Source organism: Mesoplodon densirostris, chromosome 3 (assembly GCF_025265405.1).
Source record: "Mesoplodon densirostris isolate mMesDen1 chromosome 3, mMesDen1 primary haplotype, whole genome shotgun sequence".
Classification (NCBI taxonomy): domain Eukaryota; kingdom Metazoa; phylum Chordata; class Mammalia; order Artiodactyla; family Ziphiidae; genus Mesoplodon; species Mesoplodon densirostris.
This window is the reverse complement of record NC_082663.1, coordinates 32,894,991-32,910,444: the sequence shown is the minus strand read 5'-3', so window position 1 is coordinate 32,910,444 and position 15,454 is coordinate 32,894,991. Positions and strand designations below refer to the sequence as shown.

The 15,454-nt window shown below is 40.7% G+C and overlaps 1 protein-coding gene across 4 annotated transcripts in view; it reads right to left on the bottom strand.

Annotated features, from left to right (window-relative positions):
* The window catches only part of OSMR (oncostatin M receptor), a 67,297-nt gene that overhangs the window by 39,376 nt on the left and 12,467 nt on the right, over positions 1–15,454 (bottom strand). For all 4 annotated transcript variants that reach the window (XM_060092826.1, XM_060092823.1, XM_060092825.1 and 1 more), the window contains exon 2: positions 13,101–13,186. In XM_060092826.1, the coding sequence (XP_059948809.1) occupies positions 13,101–13,173 (73 nt within the window). In that variant the 5' untranslated portion in view covers positions 13,174–13,186. The remainder of the gene's footprint in view (positions 1–13,100; positions 13,187–15,454) is intronic.

Genomic DNA, 15,454 nt, shown 5'->3' with positions numbered 1-15,454 from the left:
CAACTTTACTTCTGGAAGCTCTAGAAGGCTGCCATATGATGCTGTAGACAAAAGGGGAATTCTTTATATTGACATATGCTCTTGGTGAGTGTTGAGTAACTCAGGTACTTGAGAGACAGCGGTCAGAAATAACTGGGTGGAAAGCAACCTAGGGCATCCTTGGGAAATAGCAGGAAATGCCAAGGGAAAGTCAGAGAGATAAAGGGACCTCGGGGATTAGTCAGTCCAATCCCAATGTTTTTCAGATGAGGAAATTGAAACCAAGAAAAGGGGAGTGACTTTCCCAAGGCCACACAACCCAACCAGAATCCAGGGCTCTTGGCCCAACTCTTTAATTTATAACGCTGTTCTGGAGTGTGGCCAAAAAGGGCAGGCTTGGAATCAGACGGACCTAGATCTAGTCACAGACTCTCCTCCTATTTTCCCCAACCTGTTTCTCTGTCTGGTCCCAACAACGCTACTTAAGGAAATAAACCGTGGCCCATTTGTAAGATGGGATACCATGCAGCCATTAAATATAATGTTATTTCTAGAAAAACTTTTAACATCAAAGGTAAAAACTCTCATCTTATATTGTATTAATTATTTTGATAAGTATATATGAAAGTAAACTTATTAAAGTATATATACTTTACTTGTTTAATGATTTACCTGTATATACTTTAATAAGTATATATAGTATAACTTCATAGTATATATATTACATTACATATAATATATATACTTTATACTAGATATACTATAATACTATATATACTATAATAAGTATATATACTTTACACTAGTTATACTTCAATAAGTATACTTTATATATACACTTTATACTATATACACTTATTAAAGTATGTATAGTATAAATACTCCCAGTGTACATATAGTATAATTTTACCTCTATTAAAAAAAACCCTACACATTTGTATCTCTTTCTCTGTCTGTGCATACATACACACAAGAGCCTGGAAGAAAATACATCCAAATGCTAGTCATGATCTCTGGCTGATGGAGAGTAAGCCTAGGGCCGACAGGAAGTGAGCCTTGGCTCTATCTCATTGGACAGGAGAAGCTAGGTTACCTGAAAGGAAGTCTCAGGCCTGAGCCTGGCTGGGTGACTGAATGAGAAGCCCACTGGTTTGAGTGGACATTTAGTAGGTATTGGGTCAGGTGCAGCAGAAATTGAGACAAGAAATCCAAGCAGTTAAGGTGAGGACAAAGCAGGATCACTTCGCAAAGCGGACATGCTTAACTGAGAAAGCTGGAAGCAGAAACAAAGATTGCTGGAGAGAAAAACAGGTAAATGCAAGTCTGATCTAAATAAAGGAAGCTGAAAGGGTGAGCAGCAGAGCTTGCCCTGAGAGCAAAGTCCCTTGTAAGTAGAAGGCTCACAGTAAACAGTTGTCAGATCAGACATTGAGACTTCACTATGGAAGTGAGCTGGGCCAAAAGCTTAGGGTTAAACACCCGGATTCTCTAGAGAGCCTGGAGGTGGGGCCCTGGGTCTGTCTGGGAATCAGGAGCTGTAACTGAGCCTAGACATTCTTAGGGTACAGACCACCCACTCAGCCCCAGTGTGTCATGCTTAGATTTTAGCAAGTAAGATCGATGGAGTGAGGGGTATCAATACTACAAAAGAGGGGTCCTCCTCATTTCCACCTTTCAGCTCCAGATTATGGAAGAAACCAACAATCAAACTATGATTTTTTTTTTTTTTTTTGCGGTACGTGGGCCTCTCACTGTTGTGGCCTCTCCCATTGCAGAGCACAGGCTCCGGATGCACAGGCTCAGCAGCTATGGCTCATGGGCCCAGCCGCTCCGCGGCATGTGGGATCTTCCCGGACCGGGGCATGAACCCGTGTCCCCTGCATTGGCAGGCAGACTTTTAACCACTGTGTCACCAGGGAAGCCCCAAACTATGATTTTTAAGAACCCATAAAAGTAGTACCTTCTCATGTGCCCTGAACCTAATAAAAAACAACGCAGGCCTAAAGAATATCAGACGGAGAATTGAGCTCTTATCAGAACAAAATCTTTCTTTTATTTCCAAATAGCTTATCACAGAGTTTCAAGGGAAATGGAAAAGTTCTATGGATATTTCTTGCAAACTTCATTTTCATGAATCCATGGACAGGAATTGTGTGAGTAATTACTAAGAGCATATGCCTGTGCCCTCTGGTACAAAGGGACTATACAGCAAAGAATAAATGCAGAAAGAGGAAAAGGTAAAGCTTTATAAAATACAGGTAAAAGCAACACAAACTTTATAAACCCATAGAAACTCTCTCAAGTTTGAATCTGTCTTCAAATTGGCTCAAAGTGATAAAATATCCATAAACAGAGCAGAAGCAAGGAGAACTACAGTCCTGCAGCCTGTGGAATGAAAACCAGATTCACAGAAAGATAGACAAAATGAAAAGGCCGAGGACTATGTACCAGATGAAAGAACAAGATAAAACCCCACAAAAACAACAAAATGAAGTGGAGATAGGCAACCTTCCAGAAAAAAGAATTCAGCATAATGATAGTGAAGATGATCCAGAACTTCGGAAAAAGAATGGAGGCAAAGTTCAAGAAGATGCAAGAAATGTTTAACGAAGACCTAGAATTAAAGAACAAACAAGTAGAGATGAACAATACAATAACTGAAATGAAAAATACACTAGAAGGAGTCAATAGCAGAATAACTGAGGCAGAAGAACAGATAAGTGACCCGGAAGACAAAATGGTGGAATTCACTGCCACGGAACAGAATAAAGAAAAAGGAATGAAAAGAAATGAAGACAGCCTAAGAGACCTCTGGGACAACATTAAATACACCAACACTTGCATTATAGGGGTCTCAGAAGGAGAAGAGAGAGAGAAAGACCTGAGAAAATATTTGAAGCAATTATAGTCAAAAAATTCCCTAACGTAGGAGAGGCAATAGCCACCCAAGTCCAGGAAGTGAAGATAGTCCCAGGAAGCAGAAACCCAAGGAGAAACACGCTGAGACACATAGTAATCAAATAGACAAAAATTAAAGACAAAGAAAAATTATTAAAAGCAACAAGGGAAAAATGACAAACAATATACAAGGGAACTCTCATAAGGTTAACAGCTGATTTTTCAGCAGAAACTCTACAAGCCAGAAGGGAGTGGCATGATATACTTAAAGTGATGAAAGGGAAGAACCTACAACCAAGATTACTCTACCTGGCAATGATCTCATTCAGATTCGACAGAGATACCAAAAGCTTTACAGACAAGCAAAAGCTAAGAGAATTCAGCACCACCAAACCAGCTCTACAACAAATGCTAAAGGAACTTTTCTAAGTGGGAAACACCAGAGAAGAAAAGGACCTACAAAAACAAACCCAAAACAGTTAAGAAAATGGTAATAGGACCATACATATTGATAATTATCTTAAAAGTGAATGAATTAAATGCTCCAACCAAAAGACACAGGCTCGCTGAATGGATACAAAAACTAGACCCATATATATGCTGTCTACAAGAGACCCACTTCAGACCTAGGGACACATACAGACTGAAGGTGAGGGGATGGAAAAAGATATTCCATGTAGCTGGAAATCAAAAGAAAGCTGGAGTAGCAATACTCATATCAGATAAAATAGACTTTAAAATAAAGAATGTAACAAGAGGCAAGGAAGGACACTACATAATCATCAAGGGATCAATCCAAGAAGAAGATATAACAATTACATATGCACCCAACATAGGAGCACCTCAGTACATAAGGTAAATGCTAACAGCTCTAAAAGAGGAAATCGACAGTAACACAATAATAGTGGGGGACTTTAACACCTCAATTACACCAGTGGACAGATCATCCAGACAGAAAATTAATAAGGAAACACAAGCTTCAAATGACACAGTAGACCAGATAGATTTAATGGATACTTATAGGAAATTCCATACGAAAGCAGCAGATTACACTTTCTTCTCAAGTGCACATGGAACATTCTCCAGGATACATCACATCTTGGGTCACCAATCAAGCCTCAGTAAATTTAAGATAACTGAAATTGTATCAGTCATCTTTTCCAACCACAATGCTATGAGATTAGAATTAAATTACAGGGGAAAAAAACTTGAAAAACACAAACACATGGAGGCTAAACAATACACTACTAAATAACCAAGAGGTCACTGAAGAAATCAAACAGGAAATCAAAAAACACCTGGAGACAAATGACAATGAAAACAAGACTATCCAACACCAATGGGAGACAGCAAAAGCAGTTCTAAGAGGTATAGCAACACAATCTTACCTCAAGAAACAAGAAACATCTCAAATAAACAATTTAATCTTACACTTAAAATAACTAGAGAAAGAAGAACACACAAAACCCAAAGATAGTAGAAGGAAAGAAATCATAAAGATAAGAGCAGAAATAAATGATATAGAAACAAAGAAAATAATAGCAAAGATCAATAAAACTAAAAGCTGGTTCTTTGATAAACAAAACTGATAAACCTTTAGCCAGCTTATCAAGAAAAAGAGGGAGGGATGTGCAGGGAGGGCTGGGAGATGGTGAGTGTCAGAAGGGAGGTGTCGGGGTAAGATGGCGGAAGAGTAAGATGCGGAGATCACCTTCCTCCCCACGGATACACCAGAAATACAGCTACACGTGGAACAACTCCTACAGAACACCTACTGAACGCTGGCAGAAGACCCCAGACCTCCCAAAAGGCAAGAAACTCCCCACATACCTTGGTAGGGCAAAGCGGAGAGATTCCCGCACAGAGGATTGGTGCCGAGCGGCACTCACCAGCCCGAGAGGCTTGTCTGCTCACCCGCCGGGGCGCGCAGCGCTGGAAGCTGAGGCTCGGGCTTCGGTCAGAGCGCAGGGAGAGGACTGGGGCTGGCGGCGAGAACTCAGCCTGAAGGGGGCTAATGTGCCACAGCTAGCCGGCAGGGAGTCCGGGAAAACTCTGGAGCTGCCGAAGAGGCAAGAGACTTTTTCTTCCCGCTTGGTTTCCTGGTGCGCGAGGAGAGGGGATTAAGAGCGCTGCTTAAAGGGGCTCCACAGACGGGCGCGAGTCGCGACTGAAAGCGCGGAGCCCATTGACGGGCGTGGGACGCTGGGGCTGCTGCTGCCGCCGCCAAGAAGCCTGTGTGCGAGCGCAGGTCACTGCCCACACCGCCCTTCCGGGAGCCTGTGCAGCCCGCCACTGCCGGGGTCCCGGGATCCAGGGGCGGCTTCCCTGGGAGAACGCACGGCATGCCTCGGGCTGGTGCAACACCACGCCGACCTCTGCCGCTGCAGGCTCGCCCCGCACTCCATGCCCCTCCCTCCCGCCCGGCCTGAGTGAGCCAGAGTCCCCGAAGAGGATGCTCCTTTAACCCTGTCCTGTCTGAGCGAAGAACAGACACCCTCCGGCGACCTACACGCAGAGGCGGGGCCAAATCCAAAGCTGAGACCCAGGAGCTGTGAGAACAAAGAAGAGAAAGGGAAATCTCTCCCAGCAGCCTCAGAAGCAGCGGATTAAAGCTCCACAATCAACTTGATGTACCCTGCATCTGTGGAATACAGGAATAGACAACACATCATCCCAAATTGAGGAGCCCGGAGTCAGTGCTGTGCCTCTGAGGTGGGAGAGCCAACTTCAGGACACTGGTCCACAAGAGACCTCCCAGCTCCACATAATATCAAACGGCAAAAATCTTCCAGAGATCTCCATCTCAACACCAGCACCCAGCTTCACTCAACGACCAGCAAGCTACAGTGCTGGACACCCTAAACCAAACAACTAGCAAGACAGGAACACAACGCCACCCATTAGCAGAGAGGTGGCCTAAAATCATAAAAAGTCCGCAGACACCCCAAAACACACCACCAGACGTGGACCTGCCCACCAGAAAGACAAGATCCAGCCTCATCCACCAGAACACAGGCACTAGTCCCCTCCACCAGGAAGCCTACACAACCCACTAAACCAACCTTAGCCACTGGGGACAGACACCAAAAACAACGGGAACTACGAACCTGCAGCCTGCAAAAAGGAGACCCCAAACACAGTAACATAAGCAAAATGAGAAGACAAAAAAACACACAGCAGGAGAAGGAGCAAGATAAAAACCCACCAGATCTAACAAATGAAGAGGTAATAGGCAGTCTACCTGAAAAAGAATTCAGAATAATGATGGTAAAGATGATCCAAGATTCTATTTCCCAGATCCAAAATCTTGGAAATAGAATAGACAAAATGCAAGAAACAGTTAACAAGGACCTAGAAGAACTAAAGATGAATCAAGCATCGATTAAAAACACAATACATGAAATAAAAAATATTCTAGGTGGGATCAATAGCAGAATAACTGAGGCAGAAGAACGGATAAGTGAGGTGGAAGATAAAATAGTGGAAATAACTGCTGCAGAGCAAAATAAAGAAAAAAGAATGAAAAGAACAGAGGACAGTCTCAGAGACCTCTGGGACAACATTACACGCACCAACATTCGAATTATAGGGGTTCCAGAAGAAGAAGAGAAAAAGAAAGGGACTGAGAAAATATTTGAAGAGATTATAGTTGAAAACTTCCCTAATATGGGAAAGGAAATAGTTAATCAAGTCCAGGAGGCACAGAGAGTCCCATATAGAATAAATCCAAGGAGAAATACGCCAAGACACATATTAATCAAACTGTCAAAATTAAACACAAAGAAATCATATTAAAAGCAGCAAGGGAAAAACAACAAATAAAACACAAGGGAATCCCCATCAGAATAACAGCTGATCTCTCAGCAGAAACTCTACAAGCCAGAAGGGAGTGGCAGGACATAATTAAAGTGATGAAAGAGAAAAACCTGCAACCAAGATTACTCTACCCAGCAAGGATCTCATTCAGATTTGATGGAGAAATTAAAACGTTTACAGACAAGCAAAAGCTGAGAGAGTTCAGCACCACCAAACCAGCTTTACAACAAATGCTAAAGGAACTTCTCTAGGCAAGAAATACAATAGAAGGAAAAGACCTACAATAACGAACCCAAAACAATTAAGAAAATGGGAATAGGAACATACATATCGATAATTACCTTAAATGTAAATGGACTAAATGCTCCCACCAAAAGATACAGATTGGCTGAATGGATACAAAAACAAGACCCATATATATGCTGTCTACAAGAGACCCACTTCAGACCTAGAGACACATACAGACTGAAAGTAAGGGGATGGAAAAAGATATTCCATGCAAATGGAAACCAAAAGAAAGCTGGAGTAGCAATTCTCATATCAGACAAAATAGACTTTAAAATAAAGACTACTAGAAGAGACAAAGAAGGACACTACATAATGATAAAGGGATCGATCCAAGAAGAAGATATAACAATTGTAAATATTTATGCACCGAACATAGGAGCACCTCAATACATAAGGCAAATACTAACAGCCATAAAAGGAGAAATCGACAGTAACACACTCATAGTAGGGGACTTTAACACCCCACTTTCACCAATGGACAGATCATCCAAAATGAAAATAAATAAGGAAACACAAGCTTTAAATGATACATTAAACAAGATGGACTTAATTGATATTTATAGGACATTCCATCCAAAAACAACAGAATACACATTTTTTCTCAAGTGCTCATGGAACATTCTCCAGGATAGATCATATCTTGGGTCACAAATCAATCCTTGGTAAATTTAAGAAAATTGAAATTGTATCAAGTATCTTTTCCGACCACAATGCTGTGAGACTAGATATCAATTACAGGAAACGAGCTGTAAAAAATACAAACACATGGAGGCTAAACAATACACTACTTAATAACGAAGTGATCACTGAAGAAATCAAAGAGGAAATTTAAAAATACCTAGAAACAAATGACAATGGAGACGCAACGACCCAAAACCTATGGGATGCAGCAAAAGCAGTTCTAAGAGGGAAGTTTATAGCAATACAATCCCACCTTAAGAAACAGGAAACATCTCGAATAAACAACCTAACCTTGCACCTAAAGCAATTAGAGAAAGAAGAACAAAAACATCCCAAAGTTAGCAGAAGGAAAGAAATCATAAAAATCAGATCAGAAATAAATGAAAAAGAAATGAAGGAAACGATAGCAAAGATCAATAAAACTAAAAGCTGGTTCTTTGAGAAGATAAACAAAATAGACAAACCATTAGCCAGACTCATCAAGAAAAAAAGGGAGAAGACTCAAATCAATAGAATTAGAAATGAAAAAGGAGAAGTAACAACTGACACTGCAGAAATACAAAAGATCATGAGAGATTACTATAAGCAACTCTATGCCAATAAAATGGACAACCTGGAAGAAATGGACAAATTCTTAGAAATGCACAACCTGCCAAGACTGAATCAGGAAGAAATAGAAAATATGAACAGACCAATCACAAGCACTGAAATTGAAACTGTGGTTAAAAATCTTCCAACAAACAAAAGCCCAGGACCAGATGGCTTCACAGGCGAATTCTATCAAACATTTAGAGAAGAGCTAACACCTATGCTTCTCAAACTCTTCCAAAATATAGCACAGGGAGGAACACTCCCAAACTCATTCTACGAGGCCACCGTCACCTTGATACCAAAACCAGACAAGAATGTCACAAAGAAAGAAAACTACAGGCCATTATCACTGATGAATGTAGATGCAAAAATCCTCAACAAAATACTAGCAAACAGAATCCAACAGCACATTAAAAGGATCATACTCCATGATCAAGTGGGGTTTATTCCAGGAATGCAAGGATTCTTCAATATACGCAAATCAATCAACGTGATACACCATATTAACAAATTGAAGGAGAAAAACCATATGATCTTCTCAATAGATGCAGAGAAAGCTTTCGACAAAATTCAACACCCATTTATGATAAAAACCCTGCAGAAAGTAGGCATAGAGGGAACTTTCCTCAACATAATAAAGGCCATATATGACAAACCCACAGCCAGCATCGTCCTCAATGGTGAAAAACTGAAACCATTTCCACTAAGATCAGGAACAAGACAAGGTTGCCCACTATCACCACTCTTATTCAACCTAGTTTTGGAAGTTTTAGCCACAGCAATCAGAGAAGAAAAGGAAATAAAAGGAATCCAAATTGGAAAAGAAGAAGTAAAGCTGTCACTGTTTGCAGATGACATGATACTATACATAGAGAATCCTAAGGATGCTACAAGAAAACTACTAGAGTTAATCAATGAATTTGGTAAAGTTGCAGGATACAAAATTAATGCACAGAAATCTCTGGCATTCCTATATACTAATGATGAAAAATCTGAAAGTGAAATCAAGGAAACACTCCTATTTACCATTGCAACAAAAAGAATAAAATATCTAGGAATAAACCTACCTAAGGAGACAAAAGACCTGTATGCAGAAAATTATAAGACACTGATGAAAGAAATTAAAGATGATACAAATAGATGGAGAGATGTACCATGTTCTTGGATTGGAAGAATCAACATTGTGAAAATGACTCTACGACCCAAAGCAATCTACAGATTCAATGCAATCCCTATCAAACTACTCCTGGCGTTTTTCACAGAACTAGAGCAAAAAAATTCGCAATTTGTATGGAAACACAAAAGACCTCGAATAGGCAAAGCAATCTTGAGAACGAAAAATGGAGCTGGAGGAATCAGGCTCCCTGACTTCAGACTATACTACAAAGCTACAGTAATCAAGACAGTATGGTACTGGCACAAAAACAGAAAGATAGATCAATGGAATAGGATAGAAAGCCCAGAGATAAACCCACGGACATATGGTCACCTTATCTTTGATAAAGGAGGCAGGAATGTACAGTGGAGAAAGGACAGTCTCTTCAATAAGTGGTGCTGGGAAAACTGGATAGGGACATGTAAAAGTATGAGATTAGATCACTCCCTAACACCATACACAAAAATAAGCTCAAAATGGATTAAAGACCTAAATGTAAGGCCAGACACTATCAAACTCTTAGAGGAAAACATAGGCAGAACACTCCATGACATAAATCACAGCGAGATCCTTTTTGACCCACCTCCTAGAGAAATGGAAATAAAGACAAAAATAAACACATGGGACCTAATGAAGCTTAAAAGCTTTTGCATAGCAAAGGAAACCATAAACAAGACCAAAAGACAACCCTCAGAATGGGAGAAAATATTTGCAAATGAAGCAACTGACAAAGGATTAATCTCCAAAATTTATAAGCAGCTCATGCAGCTCAATAACAAAAAAACAAACAACCCAATCCAAAAATGGGCAGAAGGCCTAAATAGACATTTCTCCACAGAAGACATACAGACTGCCAACAAACACATGAAAGGATGCTCAACATCTTTACTCATTAGAGAAATGCAAATCAAAACTACAATGAGATATCATCTCACACCAGTCAGAATGGCCATCATCAAAAAATCTAGAAACAATAAATGCTGGAGAGGGTGTGGAAAAAAAGGAACACTCTTGCACTGCTGGTGGGAATGTGAATTGGTACAGCCACTATGGAGAACGGTATGGAGGTTCCTTAAAAAACTACAAATAGAACTACCATATGACCCAGCAATCCCACTACTAGGCATATACCCTGAGAAAACCATAATTCAAAAAGAGACATGTACCAAAATGTTCATAGCAGCCCTATTTACAATAGCCCGGAGATGGAAACAACCTAAGTGTCCATCATCGGATGAATGGATAAAGAAGATGTGGCACATATATACAATGGAATATTACTCAGCCATAAAATGAAATGAAATTGAGCTATTTGTAATGAGGTGGATAGACCTAGAGTCTGTCATACAGAGTGAAGTAAGTCAGAAAGAGAAAGACAAATACTGTATGCTAACACATATATATGGAATTTAAGAAAAAAAAATGTCATGAAGAACCGAGGCGTAAGACAGGAATACAGACACAGACCTACTAGAGAATGGACTTGAGGATATGGGGAGGCAGAAGGGTAAGCTGTGACAAAGTGAAAGAGCGGCATGGACATATATACACTACCAAATGTAAGGTAGATAGCTAGTGGGAAGCAGCCGCATAGCACAGGGAGATCAGCTCGGTGCTTTGTGACCGCCTGGAGGGGTGGGATAGGGAGGGTGGGAGGGAGACGCAAAAGGGAGGGGATATGGAAACATATGTATATGTATAACTGATTAAATTTGTTATAAAGCAAAAAAATAATAATAATAATAAAAAAAAGAAAAAAAAAAGAAAAAGAAGGAGAAGCCTCAAACCAATAAAATTAGAAATGAAAAAGGCGAATTTACAATGGACACTGCAGAAATACAAAGCATCATGAGACTACTACAAGCAACTCTATGTCAATAAAATAGACCACCTGGAAGAAATGTACAAATTCTTAGAAAAGAATTACCTTCCAAGACTGAACCAAGAAGAAATAGAAAATATGAACAGACCAATCACAAGTAATGAAATTGAAACTGTGCTTTAAAATCTTCCATCAAATAAAAGTCCAGGACTAGATGGCTTCACAGGTGAATTCTATCAAACATTTAGAGAGGAGCTAACAGCCATCCTTCTCAAACTGTTCCAAAAAATTACAGAGGAAGGAACACTTCTAAACTCATGGTACGAGACCACCATCACCCTGATACCCAAACCAGACAAAGATACTACAGAAAAAGAATATTACAGACCTATATCCCTCATGAATATAGATGCAAAAATCCTCAATAAAATACTAGCAAACAGAAGCCAACAATACATTAAAAACATCATACACCATGATTAAGTGGGTTTTATCCCAGGGATTCAAGGAGTCTTTAATATATGCAAATAAATCAATGTGATATACCATATTAACAAATTGAATAAAAACCATATAAAAAATATCCATAAACATTTTAATGGTATTGAATTCTTATTGACTTTATTTACAAAGTTGATTTATGGCCAAATACCTTCACTGTGGGAGTAGCTAAGAGACAAATACTATTTCTTTACCCATAAACAGCATTTCAGCACTTAGCATATTATCTTGCAGGTAACAGCCTCTCAACAAACGCAGTTGTGAGACATCCCAACTTGCTCTAACCTTGCTGCCGACACTGGACACATAACCTATCTCTACCCAGCAAGTTTAGAAGGAACTCCTCTGGCAATGGCCATGGACCATATATTGATCATGACATTCTCTGGGACTAGATTCACTGACAAGTTACCATTGACCAGGAAATCAAGGTTAAGGTATAGCTTACTCCACTGACCAGGAAATCAAGGTTAAGGTATAGCTTATCCCACTGACCAGGAAATCAAGGTTAAGGTATAGCTTGCCCCATTGACCGGGAAATCAAGGTTAAGGTATAGCTTGCCCCATTGACCGGGAAATCAAGGTTAAGGTATAGCTTGCCCCATTGACCGGGAAATCAAGGTTAAGGTATAGCTTGCCCCATTGACCGGGAAATCAAGGTTAAGGTATAGCTTGCCCCATTGACCGGGAAATCAAGGTTAAGGTATAGCTTGCCCCATTGACCGGGAAATCAAGGTTAAGGTATAGCTTACTCCATTGACCGGGAAATCAAGGTTAAGTTATAGCTTACTGCATTGACCGGGAAATCAAGGTTAAGGTATAGCTTACTCCATTGACCGGGAAATCAAGGTTAAGGTATAGCTTATCCCACTGACCAGGAAATCAAGGTTAAGGTATAGCTTGCCCCATTGACCGGGAAATCAAGGTTAAGGTATAGCTTGCCCCATTGACCGGGAAATCAAGGTTAAGGTATAGCTTGCCCCATTGACCGGGAAATCAAGGTTAAGGTATAGCTTACTCCATTGACCGGGAAATCAAGGTTAAGTTATAGCTTACTGCATTGACTGGGAAATCAAGGTTAAGGTACAGCTTACTCCATTGACCGGGAAATCAAGGTTAAGGTATAGCTTACTCCATTGACCGGGAAATCAAGGTTAAGGTACAGCTTACTACAGTGAGCCATCAAGATCAGGAAGCTCAAGACTAAGGTAATCACTGCTACTTACCAATTCCAAGTAATTTTCAAAGAAAAATGACCTGTTGATTTTTCTCCAAAGTACCTGTCAACTTGTTTTTTTTCCCCCTAGGTGATTTTTTTTTTTTTTTTTTTTTTTTTTTTTTTTTTTTACTGTTCCTTCCACTTCTTACCTTCACTTTCATACGTTCTCAAGGACAGCAATACCAAGAGGAATGTTGTCTGAAAAACTGCAAAGAGAGCCATAGGTTCTGGTTTTCTGAAAAAGATAAATTGCAAAGAAGGGAAATTTTATTTAATTTTAGCTGTGAGCAAGTTTCTTTGAACCACCTGCGGAAGATGATGGCATTAAGGCTCCCGTTCTTCTCTCCTCCTTATGTCCATACGCCCGTCACTGTGAATTTGGAGTCCCCCCTCGCCCCACAATGAGTCAATTTCCCTGCTCCATCTGACTTGCTTTGGCCCGTAAATGAGGCAGAAGTGATGGTATGACAGCTTGGAGCCTAGGCCTCAAGAGACTTTATGTATTTCTGCTTGCTCTTTTGTGTTTCCACCTTTGGCATGAAAAGAGCATTTCTGGGCTATTCTATTAGACCCAGGAGAAGGACAAGCAACATGAGGCAGAGTTGAGCCCCTGAGTTGCTCCAGCAGGGGCCAGCCTCGGTCAGCCAGCAGCCGGCCACGCCCCAGCCCAGAGAAGCTGTTCCCAGATGTGCCATGAGTCTGTGTGGCAAGAGATAACAATCCACCAATCTCTTCAAACCAAGCAAAGGTTGGTGAAGAAAGATAAAGCAGAGAAACAAAAGTTAAATATTAAAAAAACGGTCACAGTCTCAGAAGAGCTACATTGGAATGAATTCCTCATGGGGGAGTCATCTCCACTCTTCCCTGTCTCCCTCCTTAAAATGTCACCTGAAAGAAATGAGCACTTGCCACGGATGGAGACAGGCAGAGTTTCATGGTTCAAGATAATTTCCGGTTTTCCTTGCCTTAGAATAGGGTTGTGAACTACAGGCCAAGGAGCTTCACTGACTCATCAGGTCCTCAGACCATTGGACAATCCGAGGGCACAAAGAATAAGCCTGGATGGCCTCAAGAAGGCTAATATGTTCTTCATTTCATAATAAATGTTTAGTCAGGGGAAGTACTGAATGTCACTTTTCTTCTTCAAACTCTGACTTATCATGGAGAGAAACAAAGAAAAATTCAATCATCTTTTGCCTCCATCTAGTTCTCTTGGGCTTCATCAAAAGCTCAAAATTCCATGAACCAGATCACTCATTTTCACTGCCCACACCCTCCATTTATTTCCTTTAAATGGCATTTTACAAGAAATGGGGACGACAGTGAAGACAGGAAGAGGGTAAACCAAACCATTCAATTACTTTGGGGTGGTCAAACCTGCTTACATAGGAGCACAAGTCTGCAAATGACAGCTTTACTTCCTGATTCTTTAAGCACTGCTTTCTGCTACTTCAATTTTTGGCAACAGGTCATCCATACCGCACTAAAGTCTCTACTGGCAACTTCAGATAGGTTCCTATTACAACTGCATATCAAAGCCAGGGGAAAACTGACTCAAGAGAGTTCTGCTGAGAACCAAAGGGGAGGCAAAGGAAAATGGCACAGTGAAGTGTCTGACACTCACTGTTCATTCAAATATCCATCCAATCCTGGTCTACGGCACAGTGTCCCATCCTCCCGGCATTTATGCCACCCAAGGAACACAGGAGCCACCACCATGAGGAGAGCTCATCCCTGCAATTCAAAAGCAGGTGATTCCAGGAAATCCCAAAAAGAGGGGATATATGTGTACATATGGCTGATTCACTTCGCTGTATAGTAGAAACTAACACAACATTGTAAAACAACTATACCCCAAGTGAAAAAAAAAAAAAAAAGCAGGTGATTCCAGGGGTGAGATGCACGCTGCCTCGTGTCCTCTGCATGAAAGGGTTATTTAAGATGTTTGTAAAAAGGCGGAGTTTTAGTAAATCAAATATTTTACATGTCACAAAAATTAAGCAAGTCATGGGGCAGAGAAACTTAAAACTAGAAGTTAAAAAAACAAACAAAAAAAAAACTAGAAGTTAGAGGCCACCTACCAATTAAGGGTAACTAAAGAATACAAGTTGTCATATAACAAAATTGAAAGATAAGAGTATTTACAAGGGATGTACTTCTAAGGTCTGAGTATCTCAGGACAGTCTTTGAGAATCACCAGGACAGTCCTGTCTGAAGCCCTGCCCTCTCCCACCATCTCACACACGGCAGGTTGTGAAGCTGAGGACCTTAATTCCAGCAGCCACTTAGATTTCCTGGTTTTCCTTTCATCAGTTCTGATGGGCATGGTTTTACACATGCTGGACAGGTGGTAGCCGTGACCCAGTGGTCACTGTCTGCACAGAGCAAAGTGCTTATTTCCAGTGTTGTGACCGGGCAGCCACCATCTCGATACTTCAGGCTCCAGACCACCTTGGGACCTTTTGAAGAAGGACTACGAGTCCTAGCCTTGTCTGAAATCCTA